A 23103-nucleotide genomic window follows, 5' to 3' on the forward strand; every position below is an offset into this window, starting at 1 on the left:
TTATAAACATTGATGCAAAGATCTTCAATAAAATACTAGCAAAATAAATGAACATTAAAAAAAAAAAGCATAATACAGGGCGCCTGTATTGGTGGCTCAGATGGTTAAGTGTCTGCCTTTGGCTCAGGTCATGATCTCAGGGTCCTGGGATCAAGTCCCCCACTGGGCTCCTCAATCAACAGGGGGCTGCTTCTCCCTTTCCCCCTACCTCTGCCCCCTGTTCATGCTCTGTCTCAAATTAATGAATAAAAATTTTTTAAAAATAAAATAAAATCATTGTTTTTCTTAAAGATTTATTTATTTTTAAAGAGAGGGAGGGAGCATGAGTGAAAGGGGCAAAGGGAGAGAGAATCTCAAGCAAACTCTGCATGTGTTTATTAACCAACTGTGCCACCCAGGCACCCCTGAAATCATTATTTTGTATAGCTAAATCTAACAATCTTATATGTCAATTATATGTCATTTAAAAAACAATTAACTAGGGCAGCCCGGGTGGCTCAGCAGTTTAGCGCTGCCTTCAGCCCAGGGCATGACTCTGGAAACCCAGGATCGAATTCCACGTCAGGCTCCCTCCGTGGAGCCTGCTTCTCCCTCTGCCTGTGTCTCTGTCTCTCTCTGTGTATGTATGTGTCTCTCATGAATAAATAAATAAAATCTTTAAAAAAAATCAATTAACTATAGTGGAATAAAAAAATCAATAAAAACCAATAGCGACGACAAAAAAACCATACACCATGACCCAATGGGATTTATTCCTGGAAAACAGGATTGTTCAACATTTGAAATTAGTAAATTTAATATACCACACAAACAGAATGGATAAAAATCATATGATCATCAACATTGATGAAAAAAATTATTTAGCAAAATTCAATACTTAGCTGTGAGGGAAATAAAACACTCAAAAACAAACCAGTAATAGGAAACTATTTCCATATATTAAAAGTCAACTTTCCATATAATAAAAGAGCAACTAGGTAGGAAAAAGAACCACATTGGAAATGAATAAATAAAATTATCTCTATTTGCAGAACTCATAAAGATTCCACAAAAAAATTTTAAGATAAATTCAACAAACTAGGATGATACAAAATCAACATACAAAACTCAGCTGAAATTCTACACATTAATGATGAACTATCCAGGGATGCCTGGGTGGCTCAGCAGTTGAGTGTCTGCCTTTGGCTCAGGGCCTGATCCTCAATTTACAAGATCAAGTTCTGCATTGGGCTCCTTGCATAGAGCCTGCTTCTCCTCTGTGTCTCTGCCTCTCTTTCTGTATTTCTCATGAATAAATACATAAAATATTAAATAAAAAAAAAAAAAGCCTATCCAGAGCAGTCAGTTCAGTGTCTGCCTTGGCTCCTTCTGCCACTCCCCTGCTGGTACTCTCTTTCTCCTTCTCAAACAACTAAATCTTAAAAAAAAAAAAAAAGAGAACAAGCCAAAAGGGAAATAAAGAAGTCCTTGAAGACCATGAAGGAGAATAAAATACCTAATAATTAATCAAAGAAATAAAAGACGTATAATAAAAACCACAAAATGTTGCTGAAAGAAATTAAAGAGAATACATGGAAAGAAATGCTTGTTTATTTATGGATTAGAAGACTTGATATTGTTAAGATATTACTACTATTCAAAGTGATCTATAGATTCAATGTAATCCCTGTAATAATCAGAATGACTTTTTAAAAGATTTCACTATTCATATGAAATCCAAGGGAACCTGAAACAAAGCAATACTGAGAAAGAAAAGCTAGCTACTTCCTGATTTCAAAACTTTTTTTTTTAAAGATTTTATTTATTTATTCATGAGAGACAGAGAGAGAAAGAGAGAGAGAGAGAGAGAGAGGCAGGCTGAGACACAGGCAGAGGGAGAAGCAGGCTCCACGCAGAGAGCCTGACGTGGGACTTGATCCCGGGACTCCAGGATCACGTCCTGGACCGAAGGCAGGTGCTAAACTATTGAGCCACCCAGGGATCCCCCTGATTTCAAAACTTACAAATAGCTACATTAGTCAAAATACTTGGGTGGCTGGCTGAGTTGATAAAGCATATGACTCTTGATCTCAGGGTCCTAAAGTCAAGCACCTATTTGGCATGGAGTCTATTTAAAAAAAACAACAACAACAAAACACTGTGCAACTACAATCACAAAGATATACTGACCAAGAGAACAGAATAGAAAAATATTCTCTATTCTGTTTAGAGAGAAATATTCTCTCTAAATATTCCAGAAATAAATCCTTGCATATATGGTCAAATGATTTTGACAACAGTACTAACAAACCAATACGGAAAAGACAGCCTTTTTCAACAAATGGTAGTGGGAAAACTGGGTATCTACATACAAAGGAATGAAATTATACACTAACACCATATACAAAAATTAACTCAAAATCGATCAAAGAGGGGCACCCGGGGGTCAGGATGGAATCAGAGACCTGCTTAGGTTATTGCAATAATAATGCAGATGAGAGGTAACAATTACATGAATCAATCTAGGATGGTGAAGGGGACAAGAAATAGGCAATGCCAATGAAATTTATGCTGATGGACTGGATATGGATGTTACAGAGAGAACTCAAGGATCATGCTAAAAGTTTAGGTCTTAAATACTGCGAAGATGGAGTTGCCATTCATTAAAATGGAAAAGACTATAGGAGAAAATAGATTTGGGGAATAAACAGCTGAAACTTGGCTTTGAACAAATGTAAAACTCCATTTCACAACCTAGTGAAAATTGCCCCAGAAAGCCACTGTAGGGGGCCCTGGGTGGCTCAGTTTAGCGTCTGACTCTTGATTTCACTCAGGTCATGATCTCATGGGTACTGAGATCAAGCCCCACATCAGGCTCCCCGAGGGAATCTGCCTGAAGATTCTCTCCCTCTGCCCCTCTCCCCAGTCACGTACTCTCACTTTCTCTCTAAAAAAAGTAATCAATCTTTAAAAGAAAAAAAAAAGCCACTGTATATATGATGCAGGAATTCTGAGATAAGATTCAAGCTAGATGTGGCCCAGATAAAAAATCATCAACAAAGTGAGCTAGACAGAGAAAGGTACCTGAGACTAAGGTTTGAGGCATAAAAATAGATAAGGATTCTTTTTAACCTCTAATAGAACTGCTTGACCAAGAGACTCGATTCTATTCATAATTCTATCTTGAGGGGAAGAAAAAAAAAAAAAAGAAATACCCAAGTTCTTAGAAATAACATATTACTATTTTTTTTAAGTTTTATTTATTTATTTGGAGGGGAGGGAGAGAATGAATGCAAAGGTAGGGGCTGGGGGCAAGGGAGAGAAAGAATCTCAGTCAGCCTCAACACTCAGTGCAGAGCCTGACGTGGGGCTTGATCTTACAACCCTGAGATCATGGCCTAAGCCAAAACCAAGAATTGGACACTTAACTGTCTGAGCCACCCAGGCACTCCACTAACCACTACTACTTAATCAATTTTAGTATGGTCTCTTGAAAAGCAACATAATACTCTTTGAAACAATACTCACATTCCTGGGACTCCATCCTAAGAAATAATACAAAAAGAAGGTAAAAGACTAAGGGCTATAAATGTATTTTCACTTCATCATTAACTGTAATAACAAAAGTGAAAGTAACAACAAAAAGATAGCTAAGCAAATTTAGAACAATTTGCTGGTCTATTAAACAGTCCTTAAAAATTACTATGGGAAACCAGGAGAGAGGCAAACCAACAAACTGATGGTTACCAGAAGGGAGGTAGTGGAGGATATTATCAATAGGTGATGGAGATTAAGGAGTTCACTTGTAATGAGCACCAGGTAATGTATGCAACCATTCAATCACTATATTGTAAATGTGAAACAAATATTACACTGTTATGTTAAATAATTGGAATTTAAATAAAAACTTTTAAAAATTTACCATGGGAAGCCAGGAAAGTATGCTGTAAAGAAGAAAAAATACAAAAAGATGTTATTTAAAGATGTTATTACCACTAGAGTGCCTGGGTAGCTCAGTAAATTCAGTGACCAACTCTTGTTTATTATAGCTCAGGCCATGATCAAGGTTGAAGAATCAAGCCCTGTTGGGTTCTGCCTGGGCAAAGAGTCTGCTTGGGATTCTCTCTTCCCCCCCTCACCATCCCCCCATATACACTCTCACTTGCTTGTTCTCAAATAAATAAAACCTTTTTAAAAATAAAGATGTTATTACCTTTGTGGAAACACTGGTATTTTTACATTTTTTTAACTGGTATTATATTTGTATAGTAAACAGACAAATTTTCACTGTTAGGTACAGAACTCTGTAGTTTGTTTCCTTTTAAATCATGTAATAGTTATACAAAATTCAGTTAAAAAGATAAAACAAGCAAAACCATCTAAACGGGTCCTTTAATTCCTCCCATTACTCCTCATTTTAGGATATATTGTTTAACAATACTAAGAAACCTTAGGTTACTTGATAGTAGAGATTACTGATTATCTAGAATGTCACATAATAGCAGATTCCCAGATAATGTTTGCTGAGTTGATTAAATTTAGTTCATGTTGGATAACTCAATCATTCAAATATTTATTAAGTTTGGAAAGTGGAAAACAGTGATTATTTCTAGGGGGTGAAAATTATGAGACTCAAATTTATTATTTTTCTCCAGTAAAGATTTATTTTCAAGGAAACAATTTTTCTTTATATTTAAGCATTTTATAAATATTCTGAGTACCAGGGCAGCCCGGGTGGCTTGGCGGTTTAGCGCCGCCTTCAGCCCAGGGCGTGATCCTGGAGACCTGGGATCAAGTCCCACATCGGGTTCCCTGCATGGAGCCTGCTTCTCCCTCTGCCTGTGTCTCCCTCTCTCTCTCCCCTCTCTGTGTTTCTCATGAATAAATAAATAAAATCTTTAAAAATAAAAAAATATATATTCTGAGTACCAGACTATACTTTCAGGGATTATTTCTACAGGTCAATACTAGTGAAAAAATATATATTCTGAGTGGCATATAACTGAATGTAGAGATGGAACAAACAAGCCCTGTGGGAGCTTAATCTCTCTGAAAGAGACAAATGAACAAAATAAAATCCTATAACTGCTAAACTGGGATTGAGGTGGGAGGTAGAGGGATCTTAGGGAACGAAGATTATTAGTAACAAATTTATTATTCGTAACAAGTTATTTTTATTTATTATTTTATTTATAAATAAAATTATTAGTAACAAATTTCTCAGAACAAACCTCAAGAGATAATGACAGAGTAAAAACAGCTGGTTCCTTCCTGTTAAAATAAGAATCTAGATACTATTTCTGTTTCTAATCTCCTATTTTACCATTCCCTACTTCAAAAGTTTACACCAAGCTGTCCACAGTCCCCCTCTGAGATCATGCTCTTTATCCTTCCATCTCCTTTCTGACAGGAATTCCTCTTTCTCCTAGGTCTCCTCAGGACACCTTACTTCCAACATCTCCTATCTCTTGACTTAGCCAAGTGCCTATCTATTATATCCTATGCCTATCTCTTAACTTACCATTATATTGGGTTTATAATTTATCTATTCCACCATGCTAAACTTCAGGAAGACAAGGTATCATCCACTCATGTATCTACATTTCTGGGACAAAATACATGTTAATAAAAACAATGTTTTAATTGAACTGAAATAGGCTACAATGAATCATTTCCTAAGCAGCAAAATTAGACACCTTATTCTGTCCATTTAAGCACCTATCAATACTTATCAGTTCTTAATCCACAAAACTCTCACATGTCTTAAAAAGATAAATGATACCCAAAAAAAGATAAATGATATTATTTATACATATCTAACTTTACAGGTCTTTACTTCAAAGATGACCTGCAATCAGTCACTACCACAGAATTCCCTGGTTTGGAAATGGGCAATACCACTATATTTGGGAGAGGAACAGCACATTAGAATTTTTTTTTTTTTTTTAAGATTTTATTTATTTACTCATGAGAGACACACAGAGAGAGGGAGGCAGAGACACAGGCAGAGGGAGAAGCAGACTCCATGCAGGGAGCCTGACGTGGGACTCGTTCCTGGGTCTCCAGGATCACCCCCTAGCTGAAGGTGACGCTAATCCACTGAACCACCAGGGCTCCCCCAGCATATTAGAATTAATCACAGATTGGGCTCAGCGGTTACTGAGCCACACACTGAGGAATTGCTAAATAAAATAACTGTACTAAGGATAATGATTTAGCTAGCTGCATGGGCACAATAAAAATCAGACACTGTGCTGAACGCTTAACAATTACCTCATAACCTCACAGTAGCTTCTAGAAGAGTACTTTCTCCATATTATGGATGAAAAAACTGAGGCAGAAATTATTTCAATTTGCCTAAATTCACAAAAGTAGTATGAAAAATAGCAATACAGGAAAGGATTCAAACTGACTTCATAAAAATGCCTTTTACATTGCACCAGTCTAATTCCCCCAGATGATAACCCAGAATTTTCTTAGAAAGGATTCTGGGGATCCCTGGGTGGCTCAGCAGTTTGGCACCTGCCTTCGGCCCAGGGTGTAATCCTGGAGTCCCGGGATCAAGTCGCACATCAGGCTCCCTGCTCCTGGAGCCTGCTACTCCGCCTGTCTCTCTCTCTCTCTCTCATGAATAAATAAATAAAATCTTAAAAAAGAAAAAAAAAGGATTCTATATAAATGAATTTTCCACAGTATATAAATGTAACTTCTATCCCTCCAACATTTGGGAAGTCCAAATATTCCTCGATCAAGAAAAACTTTAAGTCACATAAGCAAAGCCACTGAAGCTGTCAAAATAGTTTCTAGTTTGCTATTAGCCTTTTCTTTAGCCAAGGGAGGAACTGACTAAAATCTCAGATGAGAACGTGGTATATAGTTTAGAAAAGTAATACATATATATATTTTTAAATTAGACTCCACACCCAGCATGGAGAACAACCCAGGGCTTGAATTTACAAGCCTGAGATTGAGACCTGAGCTGAGATCAAGAGTTAAATATTTGGGAATCCCTGGGTGGCTCAGAGGTTTAGCACCTGCCTTTGGCCCACGGCGTGATCCTGGAGTCCCAGGATCAAGTGTCTCTGTGTCTCTGCCTCTCTCTGTGTCTCTCATGAATAAATAAAATCTTTGAAAAAAAGTCTCCCCTTACCCACAGTTTTGCTTTTCACAATTTCAATTACCTTTGGTCAACCTCAGTCCAGAAGTAGATAATCCTCCAACTGGCATTACTGCCAGAAGGGCAATAGTAGCCTAATATTTCAATACAATGCCTATTATCACTCACCTCACTTCATCTCATCACATAGGCATTTTATAACCTCATATCATCACAGGAAAAAGGATAAATATACCACTGACAGATGAATGGATAAAGAAATTGTGGTGTATACATACACAATGGAATATTATTCAGCCATAAAAAGACTGAGATCTTGCCATTTGCAACAACAAGGCTGGACCTAGAAGGTACTATGCTAAGTGAAGTCAGAAAAGACAAACATATGATTTCACTTATGCGTAGAATATAAAATATAAACAAAAGGTACAATCAGACCTGTAAATACAAACAACTGATGACTGCCAGAAGGGAGGGAGTTGGGCAGATGGGCAAAATGGGTGGAGTGGGAGATACAGGCTTCCAGTTATGGAAAGAGTAAGTCACAGGAATAAAAACCCTGATATAAGGAATATAGTCAATAGTATTGTAATAAAGGTCTCCACCGAGTGTCAGGCTTCTGGACGCCGTGCTCCTGTACCAGTAGACATGCTGCATGGAAGCCGTAGCCGCACCTCTGGCACGGCCCCTCCGGCCAGGTGGGCACCTCAGATGAGAGCTGCATCTAGACCAGCGCCAGCCGCTCAGCCACCAGCAGCAGCTTGCCAACTGCTATTGGCTCACCTGCTACACCCTGGCAGCCAGGTCTCATGGCCCAGATGGCAACCACTGCAGCTGGAGGGGCTGCAGGCTTTGCTGACAGGCACATGATTGGTCATGCCATTACTGGGGACTTCGTTGGAAGTAACGCTGAGCCTTCAAGGCCCGACATCACTTACCAGGAGCCTCAGGGAACCCAGTGAGCATACCAGCAACAGCAGCAGCAGTTTAGCCCGAGATGAAACCGTTCCTGGAGTGTGCCCATAACCAGGGTGACCTAAATCTTTGTGAAGGTTTCAGCAAGCTACTGAAACAATGCAGATCTGCAAATGGATTAGCCTAATCAAGAAGTTCAAATTGGAAGATATGGAAACTCATCAATCATGACCAAGTTAATTTAGCATAAAAATATAATAAATAGTGAAGATATAAAGTGCAAAACCACCAGTTAAACCTCTCCATCATTAAATACAGCTTTCTTCAGAATTGTAATGAGAAAGGATATTTTTAGTATACAAGTTCATTGAGATGGTTTGAGTTTGGGGCTGGGCAGATGTTTGTGTGCCTCCTTAAATCACCTTTTGTGATGTTATCATTTGTGAATTAATTAGAATAAAGTGATTTTCTCCCCCCCCCCCAAAAAAATCGTATTAAAGAGAATTGCATGGTGACAGACAATAGCTACACTTGCAGTAAGCAGAGCATAGGAGTTGCTGAATCATTATGTTGTATATCTGAAACTAATGTAACATTGTATTTCAAGTATACTCAAATAAAAAATAAAAAACCACATAACTTTTATTATAGTATATTGCCATAAATTTTATATTTTATCATTATTGTTAATATCTTAATGTGCCTAATTTCTAAATTAAACTTTGTCACAGGTATATATGCATAGAAAAAACATTGTAAATATAGTGTTTGGTTCTAAAAAATTTTTAAATTAAAACTAAAATTAAAAAAAAATATATATATATATATATATGGTTCAGGTTCTATTCTTGGTTTTAGTCATCACAGGGGCTTTGGAATATATCCCCCATGAATGAGGAATGGAGACTCGTGAATTATTTCAAAATCTTGAAATTAAGTCTGACTCTTATCCTGAGTAACAACATTCAAAGGTTCTCTTTTTTATCTTAATTATTAGTATGAAGCCATTTTTTGAGAGATAGTTCAGTGTAATGGTTAAAAGCATAGGCTCTCTGCAGTCATGCTTCCTGAAACCTTTATAAAGAGCCTGGCTCAGGATGGGAGCCTGGGTGGCTCAGCGGTTTAGCACTCTGCCTCTCTCTCTCTCTCTCATGAATAAATAAAATCCTTAAAAAAGTTTTTTTAAAAAGAGCCTGGCTCATAGTAACAATTCATTTTTTTTCAAGATTTTATTTATTTGTTCATGAGAGAGACATAGAGAAAGAGGGGGGTGCAGAGACACAGGCAGAGGGAGAAGCAGGTTCCATGCAGGGAGCCCGATGTGGGACTCGATCCCAAGACTCCAGGATTACACAAACCCTGGGCCAAAGGCAAGGGCTAACCTCTAAACTACCCAGGGATCCCCTAGTAACAATTCAAAAAGCAGTGGCTCTAGTATTATTCACTGTATTTCTTTTTTTTTTTTTTTTTTTTTATTATTCACTGTATTTCTTTGAAAAGTTACATTATTTCCATTTCTTTTACTTAATTACATAATTAACATGACAGTATGGGGACTCAACTTCCATTCAGTACTATGTTAATGAAAAAATATTTCAAATACCAAATAAATAAATAATGTTTAAAATAGAAACAAAATTTAGGGACATCTGGGTGGCTTGATTGGTTGGGATTCCAAGTCTTGATTTCAGCTCAGGTGGTGATCTCCAGATCCTGGGTTTGAGCCCTGCATGTGGCTCCACACTCAGCAGGGAGTCCACTTGAGTTTTTCTCTCTCCCTCTGCCCCTTCCCCCCACTCATGCACACAGGCACACACACCTGCACAATCTCTATTTCATGAATAAATAAATCGTTTTAAAAAATAGAAACAATTTAGAGGGGCACCTGGGGGGCTCAGTTGGTTAAGCATCCACCTTTTGATTTCAGATCAGTTCATAATCTCAGGTAGTAGAATACAGCCTAATAGGAGGCTCTGCACTCACCAGGAAGTCAGCTTGAAATTGTTTTCCTCTGCCCCTCCTCCTACCTCTTACATGCACACTGTCTCTATAATAAATCTTTAAAAAAAAAAAAAAAAAACACAATTTCACACAATTCCAATGCTATTACTATCTTTCTAAAAAACCTTCGTTACCTCCCTATTACTCAAAATACAGTACTCAAGGGATCCTCAGGTGGCTCAGCGGTTTGGAGCCTGCCTTCGGCCCAGGGTGTGATCCTGGAGTCCTGGGATCAAGTCCCACATCGGGCTCCCTGCATGGAGCCTGCTTCTCCCTCTGCCTGTCTCTGCCTCTCTCTCTGTGTGTCTCTCATGAATAAATAAATAAAATCTTTAAAAAAAAAAATACAGTACTCAAATACAGTACATACCACCTATCCAAATAGACTTCAAGACCCTCTGTAAACTGACTCCAATCCATTCACTCCACCTTATTTGCTAAATAATCTCCTTATTACATCTTAAAATCTAACCAGAGTATAATTTGTATCACATAGTTCCCCATATGGCATTCCTCCTGCCTCAGGGTGCGTGCACTACTACACTTTCACTGTGCCTTGTTTAAATCTGTCCTATCTATGCTTCCTTCAAGACCCAGGTTGAAGAAAATAAACCCTTCCCTCCTCAAATAACCAACTCCAATGGCATCTTGCCCTTTTGGCAGTGCTGATTTGCTATCTTGCAAATTAATTATGTTAGAGATGCAGCTATTGTTCCTGCTATTAAGGAATTGTCTTGGATCGTTTTTATTAAGGACTCTATAACACATGATAGGAATATGTAGACACATAAAGTCACAACATTATGAAATTCAAAATATGCTTATAAATCATTCCCCTTTTAGTCTAGTTTAAATCTAGTAAGAAAATCTACAGTATAACTTACTAAAAATGTTCTTTCTGACAGAGAGAACGGGAGGGGCAGAGAGACCGAATGACTTGTTCAAGACTCTGGGAGAAGCAGAATAAGAAGATAAATATCCATACTATTCTGTGCATTTATAAATCGCTAAGTCTTTGAAGTCTAAATCCCTTACACATTTGTTTGCTTATAGTCAAATGAGAAATTATACATACTGAATCATACTCATATATCAGCATAACAGAAAAGCTGTGTTGGTTTTTTTTTCTTTAATATAATTGACATACGGGATGCCTGGCGGCTCAGTGGTTGAACGTCTGCCTTTAGGTGGGGGCGTGATCCTAAAGTCCTAGGATAAGTTGCATTATCAGGCTCCCTTCATGGAGCCTACTTCTACCTCTCTCTCTGTGTGTCTCTCATGAATAAATAAATAAAATCTTTAAAATATATATATTTATATATGTGTGTATATATATATGCATATAATTGACATACAATTATTACATTATTGTCAGGCATTCAACTCAGTAATTGAATTTCCCTATAAATTATGCTATGTGTTCTGTGAAGACAAACTGTTTTATACTGGAAATGCATGGGGCTCAATTAATTTCTGCTTTACCACTAACCATCAATGAGATTGTGGAAGTTACTTTACCTCTCTAACCTTGTTTCTTTAACTGTAAAGATGGGATAATACTGCCTCCTATTTGTAGGAGGTTTTATCAACTAACAAATGTTAAATGTACACTAAGATTATTCTTAATCCAGTACAGGTCATCAATAATAAATGATAATGATTTTTAGGGGGCAACAACAATTCTTCTATAAGAATTGTGATTTCTAAAAAAAACAAAATAAAAAATAAAAAAAAGAATTGTGATTTCTCAGTCTCCATTCAAAATTACAAAGGACATGTTCAATTCTACAATGGTATGGTGAAGTAAAATATGACTATAAACATATACATTATTCCCATCTCACTCACTGCTACAGAATCTAATAAATGCATGCTTATATTCTAGTTATTTAAGATTATTTGACAAAGAGAGAGCATGCGCACTCGTGTGTACACAAGTGAGGTGGAGGGGCAGAAGGAAAAGGGAGCAGGGAGCTCTGCTGAGCAGGGAGCCTGATGTGGTGCTCCACCCCAGGATCCTGGGATCATGACTCAAGCTGAAGGCAGATACTTAACCAACTGAGCCACTCAGGTGCCCCTGTTGTCTAGTTTTAACATGTTCTGTATCATCTGAATCTCAAAAATAACCAAGTATGGTAGGCAGCACAGGTTTTTATTATCTCATAATTACAGACAAAAAACAAGTTCAGAGTAACCTTGCCAGAGGGTCCTTTAGCAAAAAGCAGGGATTAAAGGCCAGCCATCCTCTGACCCCTGCTCCACCATCCCAACCACAGAAGAAAGGAGTGAACCAGAGTACCTGAAGTCTCTTCCCACCAATCCTCTCTACCTGACACACGGAGTCAGAATTCAAGTCTATTAACTTTTTGCTGAAAAGAAAAGAGGATCTGTAAGGTAAGCAAATCTAGCAAGTAGTTAGATAAATGATCTCTGAGAGCATTATAATTTTAGATAGAAGCAAACTGAGGCAAAAGACTACAAATTATCGTGGCAATAAAAGTTAATTGTTACTAAGAAATGACCCTTGCAAAAAAAAAAGAAAAAGAAAAAGAAATGACCCTTGCTTATTGAAAAAGAAATGACCCAGGAACAAAAGATCAAATAGAAAGCCAAGGACAATGTATCAAAGGGAGTCACTGAAGTCTTGGAAAAGGACAGAGGAAAAGCTGAGAATTGGCCCACTGAATGCTGGAAACAGAAGAGCTGCTAGGTTTGTTATAGAAGCTGGTACACTGAAGACCACATACATGGTAAGATTGGGGCTAGCTGACTATCAACGGAAGCCCAGCCTTTAGAAAGGAAGCATTCAGTGGATACTCAAGTACCAGAAACTCCTAAAAACATTCATACATTTTGTTCTCTTTAAACCCTCATACTGGGGCACCTGGGTGGCTCAGTGAGCGTCTGCCTTCGGCTCAGGTCATGATCTCAGGGTCCAGGGTCATGATCCCGAGTTCCACATCGGGCCTCCCATGGGGAGCCTGCTTCTCCCTCTGCTTAGGTCTCTGCCTTTCTCATGAATAATTAAAATCTTTTTAAAAAGGGGGGAGCTTCATACTTATAATAAGACAAATATTAATTACTATCTCCATGTTGTAAGTACAGAATCTGAATCTCAAAAATGGAAACTGACCTGGCCAAATGCCAAACAGAGCCATATTGGTGCTCTCTTCTATGTTTGTGCTCTTTCCACTAGATACAGAAAAAAAGAAATTGGGGCACTTGGTGGCTCAGGTCAGTTAAGCATCTGCCTTCAGCTCAGGTCATGATCTCTGGGTCATAGGATAGAGCCCTGCATCAGGCTCCCTGCTCAGCAGGGAACTTGCTTCTCCTTCTCCCACTGTTTCTCCCCCATTTGTGCACTCAAGCTCTCTCTCTCTCTCTCTCTCATATACACAAATCTTTAAAAAAGAAAAAAGAAAAAGAAGGAAGAACAATTTAGAACATTAGTGTTTCAAGCCTTTAATACCAGTAACTGCACTTAACCTTGGCACAATTGTGACCATACTATCTCATTTAATAAAGGAATTCTGTTTATAAATTCTCACCAGGCAAATTTATCTCACCACACCTTTACACTATAATACAGCTAACAGCAGATGCCCCTGTTTCTTCAAAACACAAACATCATAGGGGACCCTGGGAGGCTCAGTCTGTTAAGCATCCAACTCTTGGTTTCACCTCAGGTCATGATTTCATGGGTTGTAGGATCCAGCCCTATGTCAGGCTCCACGCTCAGGGGGGAACCTACTCTATATTCTCACTTCCTTTCCATCTGCCCCTCTACCCACTCACACTCGCTCCTTCTCAAATAAATCTTCAAAATAAAGTAAGATGGGGCAGTCAGTTAAGCAGTCTGGTTGAGCAGCTGCCTTTAGCTCAGGTCATGATCCCAGAGTCTCAGGACTGAGCCCTGCATCAGACTCCCTGCTGAGCGGGGAGTCTGCTTCTCCCTCTGCCCCGACCTGCTTGTGCTCACTCTTTCTCTCTCTCAAATGGATAGATAAAATCTTTAAAAAAATAAAATATAATAATATGAAAAGCAGGGATCCCTGGGTGGCTCAGTAGTTTAGTGTCTGCCTTCAGCCGAGGACATGATCCTGGAGTCCCAGGATCAAGTCCCACATCAGGCTCCCTGCATGGAGCCTGCTTCTCCCTCTGCCTGTGTCTTTGCCTCTCTCTCTCTCTCTCTCTCTCTCATGAATAAATAAATAAATAAAATATTTTTAAAAAATAATAATATGAAAGCAGAGAGGGAGGCAAACCATAAGAGACTCTAACGGTAGGAAACAAACAAGGTTGTTGGAGGGGAGGTGGATGGAAGGATGGGGTAATTAGGTGATGGGCATTAAGGGCACTTGAGGGGTGCCTGGGTGGCTCAGTAAGTAAAGTGTCTACCTTCAGTTTAGGTCATGATCCCAGCATCCTGGAATCGAGACCTACCTTGGGCTCCCTGCTCAGTGGGGAGCCTGCTTCTCCCTCTCCCTCTGCCTGCTGCTCCCCCTGCTTGTGCTCTCTAGCTCTGTCAAATAAATAAATAAAATATTTTTTAAAAGGGGGGGATCCCTGGGTGGCTCAGCAATTTAGCGCCTGCCTTTGGCCCAAGGCGTGATCCTGGATTCCAGGATCGAGTCCTGCATCGGGCTCCCTGCATGGAGCCTGCTTCTCCCTCTGCCTGTGTCTCTGCCTTTGTGTGTGTCTCTCTCATGAATAAATAAATAAAATCTTAAAAAAAAAAAAAAAAAAGAATTGCTACAAGTACTCAAATATATATACATTGTAGCACTTTAATCAAAATGCCAGGCACATTAAACCAATATTAGAACAAAACTTCCTAATGAGTTAAAACCAATTCCAAAGCAACCCAAACTTAAGTAAATTAATCTGCTTACCCTTGATTACTAATACAGCTTATAACTGACAATAGAAATTAACTTGTCAATCACGTGAAAATACAAAAAAAATGTAATTACTCATGTCCTTATAATTACTCATAAATAATGCTTAATTTAAAAAATACAATTAGGGGATCCCTGGGTGACTCAGCGGTTTAGCGCCTGCCTTTGGCCCAGGGCACGATCCTGGAGTCCCAGGATCGAGTCCCGCATCGGGCTCCCGGCATGGAGCCTGCTTCTCCCTCCTCCTGTGTCTCTGCCTCTCTCTCTCTCTCTCTCTCTCTCTATCATAAATAAATAAATAAATCTTAAAATTTTTTTAAAAATAATAAAAAAATAAAAAATACAATTAGGTAGAACACTATAATTGAATTTTTTTAACTTTTCAAAACATACTTGGATATTCAAATAACTAAAAGAAGTTTCCTTCCAAGAAAAGTACTAGAAAAATGATACAGCATTTTCACATAGTTTGAAATTAGATTTTGGGGGTGGAGGGCAAAGAGAATCTTAAGCAGGCTCTACACCCACCATGGAGTCCAACACAGGACTCAATCTCACAACTCTTAAGATCCTGACCCAAGCGCAGAAATCAAGAGTCAGAGGCCTAACCAACTTATCACCCACGCACCCCAGTTTGAAATCAGTTTTTAAACACATTTAAAAATATGTATCTTAGCCTAAACATTAACATTTTCCTGAAAAATTACCAATTAGTAAAAAAAAAAAAAAGTAATCTTCCACTTAGTCTAAAAAAATTATCCATAGAGCAATGCCTGGGTGGAGTTGGTTAAGCATCCAACTCTTGATTTCAGCTCAGATCAGGATCTCAGAATTGTGAGATCCAGCCTACAGAGGGTTCCACACCTAAGATTCTCTTTCTCCCTCTGCACACCTCCCCCCAATTATCCATAGAACCTTTCACTTTTTTTTTTTTTTTTTTTTTTTTTATTTATTCATAGAGACACAGAGAGAGAGAGGCAGAGGAACAGGCAGAGGGAGAAGCAGGCTCCATGCAGGGAGCCCAATGCGGGACTCGATCCAGGGTCCCCAGGATCACACCCCAGGCTGCAGGCGGCGCTAAACCGCTGCACCACCGGGGCTGCCCGAACCTTTCACTTTTTAGTTTTTATGGAAAATATCAAATACAATCAAAAGTGAAAAATAATATAATGAATTTCTACATAATCATTACTGTTTCTTTTCTCTCTCTCTTTTTTTTTTTTAAGATTTTATTTATTTATTCAGGAGAGACACAAAGAGAGAGGCAGAGACATAGAGAGGGTGAAGCAGGCTCCTCACAGGGAGCCTGATGCGGAACTCAATCGCCGGACCAGAGATCACACCCTGAGCCAAAGGCTGACGCTCAACAGGCATCACTCATTACTCAGTTTCAACAAATATCAATTCATGGCCCATCTACTTCCTACCTACTGCTTCCATCCCATGGCCTTCCTTCCATACCGGGATTGCTTTGAAGCAAATCCACGGATATCATTTCATTCAGTACATCAGTACATATCTCTAATAAAAGAACTGGGTTTTTTTTTACATGTTAATTATCTTTCTTTTTAATTTTTTATTTATTCATGAAAGACACAGAGAAAGACAGACACACAGAGGGAGAAGCAAGCTCCCTGCAGGGAGCCTGATGCAGGACTGGATCCCAGGACCTGAGCCAAGGGTAGCCACTCAACCACTAAATCACCCAGGTGCCCCTGTTAATTACCTCTTAATAGACTATTCTAAACAGAAGTAACAATATCAGAACAGCCAAAAAATAGGTGATTGGTTTCCTTCCCCCTTGTCCTCCTCCACGTATCATACAAAGTTATTTCACACTCTAACAATGTATCTTACATTTACTCCTATTAGGTGACCTTTCCCTCTGTACTACTCAAAATCCTTCTGTTGAAACCATCCCAGAGGTAGGTTCAATTGGGTTCCTCAGAGATACTGTTCTGGAAAGTCTCTCAAGGAATACCCAAGACAGTGAGAAGAAAGCCTGACTGTTCTTGGGGTGCCTGCATGGTTCAGTCAGCTAAGTGTCTGCCTTCAGCTCAGATCATGATCCCAGTGTCTGGGATCAAGCCCGGAATCGAATTAGGCTACCTGCTCAGCAAGCAATCTGTTTCTCCCTCTGTCCCTCCCCCTGCTTATGTGTCTCCTCTCTCTCAAAATCTTTAAGAAAAAAAAAAAAAAAAGAAAGAAAACCTGCCTGTTTCTTACCCCAAATCAAAGCAGCTCCATCTTTTTTTGTTTTATACTGGTGTTTTGTATGAAATCTCATTCAAAATTAATAAACAAAAAACAAAAAACCAAGTCCAAGTTCTTAGGCTAACAAATAAAAGGTTTCTTGAATTGACCCTAATTCACCCACCCAAATTTAGGTCCCACTATCACCTGCATCACATGCTTTACATTTTGAAGTTACATAAATCTCATGCTGTTATACCTCTAGGTACTTGATCCTACTTTTTCACCTAAGACACACTTCCTTTCCCCTTCTAATATCTACTTACACTTCAAAATTAGATTCAAGAAGCCTCTCCATGGATCCACAACAACCTTAATTAAGGCTCTGCATTCCCCTGTGCATATCTCTTATTACTGCACTTCACACATTACACTGATATTAATCCCAGACTCTAACAGTCTCTAAGACAGGGACAGTATCTTATTTTTTCTTCATTTTTTGTCCTATTCCTTTTTTAAATTGTAGCACTTACTGGTAACTCAAAAAAAGTTTGCTTAAACACTACCATCAACAAAACTCAAGGTAATGCAGGTACTCAATACTTGATTTGTTAAATAAACATTTTTATCTACAGTGGGTGGATGGATAGGTGAAGGGGATTAAGAGGTACATACTTCCAGTTTTAAAACAAGTAAATCAGGCACTGGGGGTGGCTCAGTGGGTTAAGAGACTGCCTTTGACTCAGGTCATGATCCCAGAGTCCTGGGATGGAGCCCTGCGTTAGGCTCCCTACTCTGCTGGGGAGTCTGCTTTTCCTTCTCCTGCTGGTGTGCTCTTTCTCACTCACTCTCTCTAATAAGTAAATAAGTCACAGAGATGAAAAGTACAACATTATGGAATACAGTCAGGAATACTGTAATAATGTATATGACGGATAGTGACTACACTTCGTATCATGGTAAGCACTGAATAAAATACAGAATTGTCGAATCACTATATTGCACACCCAAAACTAATATAACACTGTATGTCAACTACTTCAATAATATTACTTCAATAATAAGTTTTAAAAATAACATTTAGGGCAGCCTGGGTGGCTCAGCAGTTTGGTGCCACCTTCTGCCCAAGGTGTGATCCTGGAGACCTGGGATGGAGTCCCACATCGGGCTCCCTGCATACTTCTCCCTCTTCCTGTGTCTCTGCCCCTCTCTCTCTCTCTCTGTGTCTCTCATGAATAAATAAATAAATCTTTAAATAAATAAATAAATAAATAAATAAATAAATAAATAAATAATAGAAATGACATTTATCCTATAAACACATACGTGCTAGATTATGAAATGAGGTACATATAAAGTTAATGATCACAGTATTATTTATAATAGTAAAAGATCGCAAAACAAACTAAACATCCATCACTAAGGAACTACTAAATTAGGGAATATCTATACAATGATCTATTCTGTAGTCATAAAAAATGAGGCAGTTCTTTACGTACAGATATAGAATAAATAAAATATATAAGAAGATATAATAATGGAAAAAAGCAAGGTGTGAAAGTAGTGTAATGTAAAAAAAAAACAAAAAACCATCTGGGGGCGGAGATTGCACACACTTGCTTGCATGTGCATAAAATCTCTAAAAGAACATACAAGAAACTGATTAACGGACTGCCAGAGAGAAAAACCGGGTAATTATAAGACTTTTTTTACTATAAATTTTTTTAATTTTGCAGATTTAATAAATAATGCCATTTTCAAGCAGGAAACAAAAAAGAATGCCATTAAAATCTTAACTGAAATAGAAGCTTCTTGAGGGAGAAAGTCTAATTAGAAGAAAGGAAAATCTGGGCCATTGGTAGTGTGAAGAGTTTCTACTTATCCATACCTAATGCTGAATTAAAAAAGAGAGAGAGAAACCTAAATGGCAAAACCTCAGGATAATCTAGCACTCAACCATAAACTCACAGCCTTCACAAAGTTACCAAAACTACACTCACACTCTTTGGGCTCTACTCAAGCTGGTCTCTGTACTTAAAATGTTTTCAATTCCTCTCTCCCACCCTCCCAGCCCCTTTTATCCCCAAGTTAACTCTTAACTCAGTCTTTGGATCCCAGTCTCTATGTCAGTTTCTTAGGGAAACTCCCTGAGCGCTAAACTACATCAGGTCTCCCCTGGGGAATGCATGCTCAAAGTTCTCTTCCTAGTCTCCATTTAACTGCAATAATATAACTATTGTGGGATGACTTATTTAATGTTTTCTGTCTGCCTGACTGAAGATCCATGAAGGCTAACCATGTTTTGCTTATCACTGTATTCCTGGACTTAACGATAGTATCTGGTACATATATGATGATGTATCAAATTATCTTTCTACTCACCACAGAAATTACAGAAAATTAACCTTAATATATTTTGTGACCACATTTGTGATGATACAACCCACAAAAGGTCAACAAAATAAATATAGACAAGCTATACTCTTGATTCAGAGTTAAAAGGAAAGTAACTATTTTGGGCAACAGTGCCGTGTGTAATAATTTTGTCCAACTGATTTTAGTCTCTCACAGGTTTCTACTTATTTTCTTTTTACATCTCTAAAATACAAATCTAGCTTTCTTTTCCACGGGACGGCCAAGATGAGAAATGCTTCAGACATTTATAGAATAGTTATTATAGCTCTAAAATATACTTGTGCATCAGAATACAATTTGTATATCTGTAAATTATATTTATAGAATACTTACTCAAAAAAAAAAAAAATAGAATACTTACTCATGTCCCCTGAAAAGATTATTGCTTACCTACTTACCAGAAACTATGCCAGGCCTCAAGGATACAAAATAAAGACTATCTGCCAAACAAAAATCCCAAACTTGAGTTTTTTTTTTTTTTTTTTTTAAGATTTCATTTATTTATTTGAGAAAACCAGTGAGCACCAGTGGGGGGGTGGGGGGGCAGAGTCAGAGAGAGAAGTAGACCCCCTGCTCAGCAGGAAGCCCAACTCGAGGCTTGATCCCAGGAACCCAAGATCATGACCTGAGCCCAAAGCAGACGCTTAGCAAACTGAGCCACCCAGGGGCCCCCAAACTTGAGTTCTAGATTTAATGGAGGATACAAGGTACAAAAATAATCCAAATGTATTATGAAAAATGCTTTAACAGTATTATGGGTACAAATAACTTTTTACCCTCTTCTCTGAAAACCAAGAAGATATGCTGGCCAAAAAGACATGAATGTCACACTACCTATAAACATCCTTCCCATTAACCAGAAGTTGTCTTGTAGTTAATTTAACTACCAAATTACTGTTTCCACTCATTAAAACAAAAGTATTAGATGTGCTTAAGAACAAATAATATTTTGACATACACATCAGAAACTGACAACAGGTATAGTCCTTACCAGACCACTTAATAATTAACCCTTGGGATGATCTCAACAAGAGGTTGATAACCTTTTTCTATCAAGGCCTGGAAACCAAATATTTTAGACTGTATAAAACCGTTTTTTTCCAAACTACTCAACTCTCATCATAGCACCAAAGTAGCCATAAACAATACATAAAAGAGCCATGTTCCAAGAGAACTTTATATATTATTACCAGAAATCTGGTATAATTTTAATACATTACAAAATATTTTCCTTTTTTCTCTCCTTCCAAAATGTAGAAGCTATTCTTGGTTCATGGGCTGTTACAAACACAGATGGTGGCCAGATGTGACCAAAGTTTGCAAAACAGAACCACTAAAAAGTGAACTCTACATATCACATGATAAAAACCATTCATGTTAATTTCAAGTCACATTTAGAATCAAACTGTTATCTACTAGTTTAACTTCTTCACCAGATTCAACCTTTACCTGATTTTACCTGATAAAAGCAGCAAGTTCTGAAAACAATTACAGAAAACAAGTTCTGAAAGTAATTTGAGCAAAGGTTACCACAGTCAAGTGTCTACTGACATCAGAAGAAACAAGGAAACAGGGAACATTAAGGGTCAATCTCACCATAAAAACAGAAAATAAACAGGAAAAACTATCACAAGCAACTATCACAACTGGATAAACTACTAGGTAAGCGAGCAAATATCTAATCAAAAGAAGAAAAAGAGGGATCCCTGGGTGGCTCAGCTGTTTGTCGCCTGCCTTTGGCCCAGGGCACAATCCTGGAGTCCCGGGATCAAGTCCCACGTCGGGCTCCCGGCATGGAGCCTTGCTTTTCCCTCTGCCTGTGTCTCTGCCTCTCTATGTCTATCATAAATGAATAAATTAAAAAATCTTAAAAAAAAAAAAAAGAAAAGAAAAAGAATAGGAGCACCTAGGTGATTCTGTCAGTTCAACAACAGATTTGACTTCGGTTCAGGTCATGATCACAGAGTCCTGAGAGGAGACCTGAGTGGCGAGGTATTCCACACTCACTAAGAGAATCTGCTTGAGATTCTCTCTCACTCCACCTCACCCTCCCACCCCATCCTCACTCACTCTCATTCTAAAACAAATCAATCAAAAAAAGGGAAGAGAGAATACCTGCAAAAGGTAAACAATAAAATCAGCGTATGATCCAGCAATTCCACTCCTATATACTCAAAAGAATTGAAAGTAGGCACTCAACCAGATATTTGTAAACCCACGTTCATAGTAGCAGTATTCAAAATATTAAAAAGGTGGAGCTCAAATGTCCACCCACCACTGATGACTGGATAGAATATGGTATATTCACAATAGAAGATTAATCAGCTATAAAAAGGAACAAAGTTCTGATGCATGCTACAACATAAACACTAAAAGTATTATGCTGGGCAGCCCAGGTGGCTCAGCAGTTTAGCGCCGCCTTCAGCCCAGGGCCTGATCCTGGAGACCAAAGGTCAAGTCCCGATCCTGGAGACCAAAGGTCAAGTCCCATGTTGGGCACCCTGCATGGAGCCTGCTTCTCCCTCTGCCTCTGTCTCTGCCTCTCTCGGTGTCTCTCATGAATAAATAAATAAAATCTTTTAAAAAATAAATAAATAAAATAAAAAATAAAAGTATTATGCTAAGTGAAATAAGCCAAACACAAAGAGACAAATGTACCATTGCGCTTATGATTTATCTTACCTAGAAGAGGCAAATTCAAAGAGAGATCTCTATAATCTATTAGAAGTTACCAGGGGCTACAGAAAGGGAACAACACGGAGTTACTGATAGATAACTGTATGTTGAGGATGATGGAAAAGTTCTCAATATACATAGTGGTAATGATTATATACACCATGGGTGTAATGAATGCCAGTGAATTGAACACCTACATATGGATAAATAATACATGTGTACTTTACAACAACAGAGGGTACTTATATAAAAAAAAATCAACAATACACCACACAAATAAAACAAAATGCATAACCAGCTCAATATATGCAAGATTTATAACACCCTTTCAGGGAAGCCTAGGTAGCTCAGAGCTTTAGCACCTGCCTTCGGTCCAGGGCCTAATCCCAGAGTCCCAAGATTGAGTCCCACATCAGGCTCCCTGCGTGGAGCCTGCTTCTCCCTCTGCCTGTGTCTCTGCCTCTCTCTCTCTCATGAACAAATAAACAAAGTATTTAAAAAATAAAAATACAGGGGATCCCTGGGTGGCGCAGCGGTTTGGCGCTTGCCTTTGGCCCAGGGCGCGATCCTGGAGACCCAGGATCGAATCCCACATCAGGCTCCCGGTGCATGGAGCCTGCTTCTCCCTTTGCCTGTGTCTCTGCCTCTCTCTCTCTCTCTGTGACTATCATAAATAAATGAAAATTTAAAAAAAAATAAATAAATAAAAATAAAAATAAAAATACAAAAAATAAAACACCCCTTCCATGAAAAAAACACTCAACAAACTAGAAATAGAAGGGAAATTTCCTTAACATAATAAACAACATTTATGAAAAGCCTACAGCCAAAATCATACTCAATGGTCAAAGGCTGAAAGTTTTCCCCTTAAGATCAGGAACAAGACCAAAACATTTTCACAACTGCTAT

At 38.4% G+C, this 23103-nt stretch overlaps 1 protein-coding gene and 1 pseudogene across 12 annotated transcripts in view; one reads left to right on the forward strand and one right to left on the reverse strand.

Annotated features, from left to right (window-relative positions):
* Positions 1-23103, reverse strand: part of NSD1 (nuclear receptor binding SET domain protein 1) — a 154152-nt gene that overhangs the window by 96232 nt on the left and 34817 nt on the right. The window contains exon 4 of one of the 12 annotated variants that reach the window (XM_072824004.1): positions 14456-14534. The exons of 10 other annotated variants lie outside the window; for them this stretch is intronic. Coding sequence is in view for 1 of the 2 variants with exons in the window: in XM_072824003.1 (XP_072680104.1) it covers positions 3902-3904 (3 nt within the window). In the remaining variant the exon portion in view is untranslated. Of the gene's footprint in view, positions 1-3901; positions 3921-14455; positions 14535-23103 lie in introns of those variants that run through there. One more of the 12 variants, XM_072824003.1, reaches the window with a different exon arrangement.
* On the forward strand, positions 7745-8253 carry LOC140632195 (putative coiled-coil-helix-coiled-coil-helix domain-containing protein CHCHD2P9, mitochondrial; annotated as a pseudogene).

The sequence above is a fragment of the Canis lupus genome, chromosome 4, assembly GCF_048164855.1.
Source record: "Canis lupus baileyi chromosome 4, mCanLup2.hap1, whole genome shotgun sequence".
NCBI classification, from domain to species: Eukaryota; Metazoa; Chordata; class Mammalia; order Carnivora; family Canidae; genus Canis; species Canis lupus.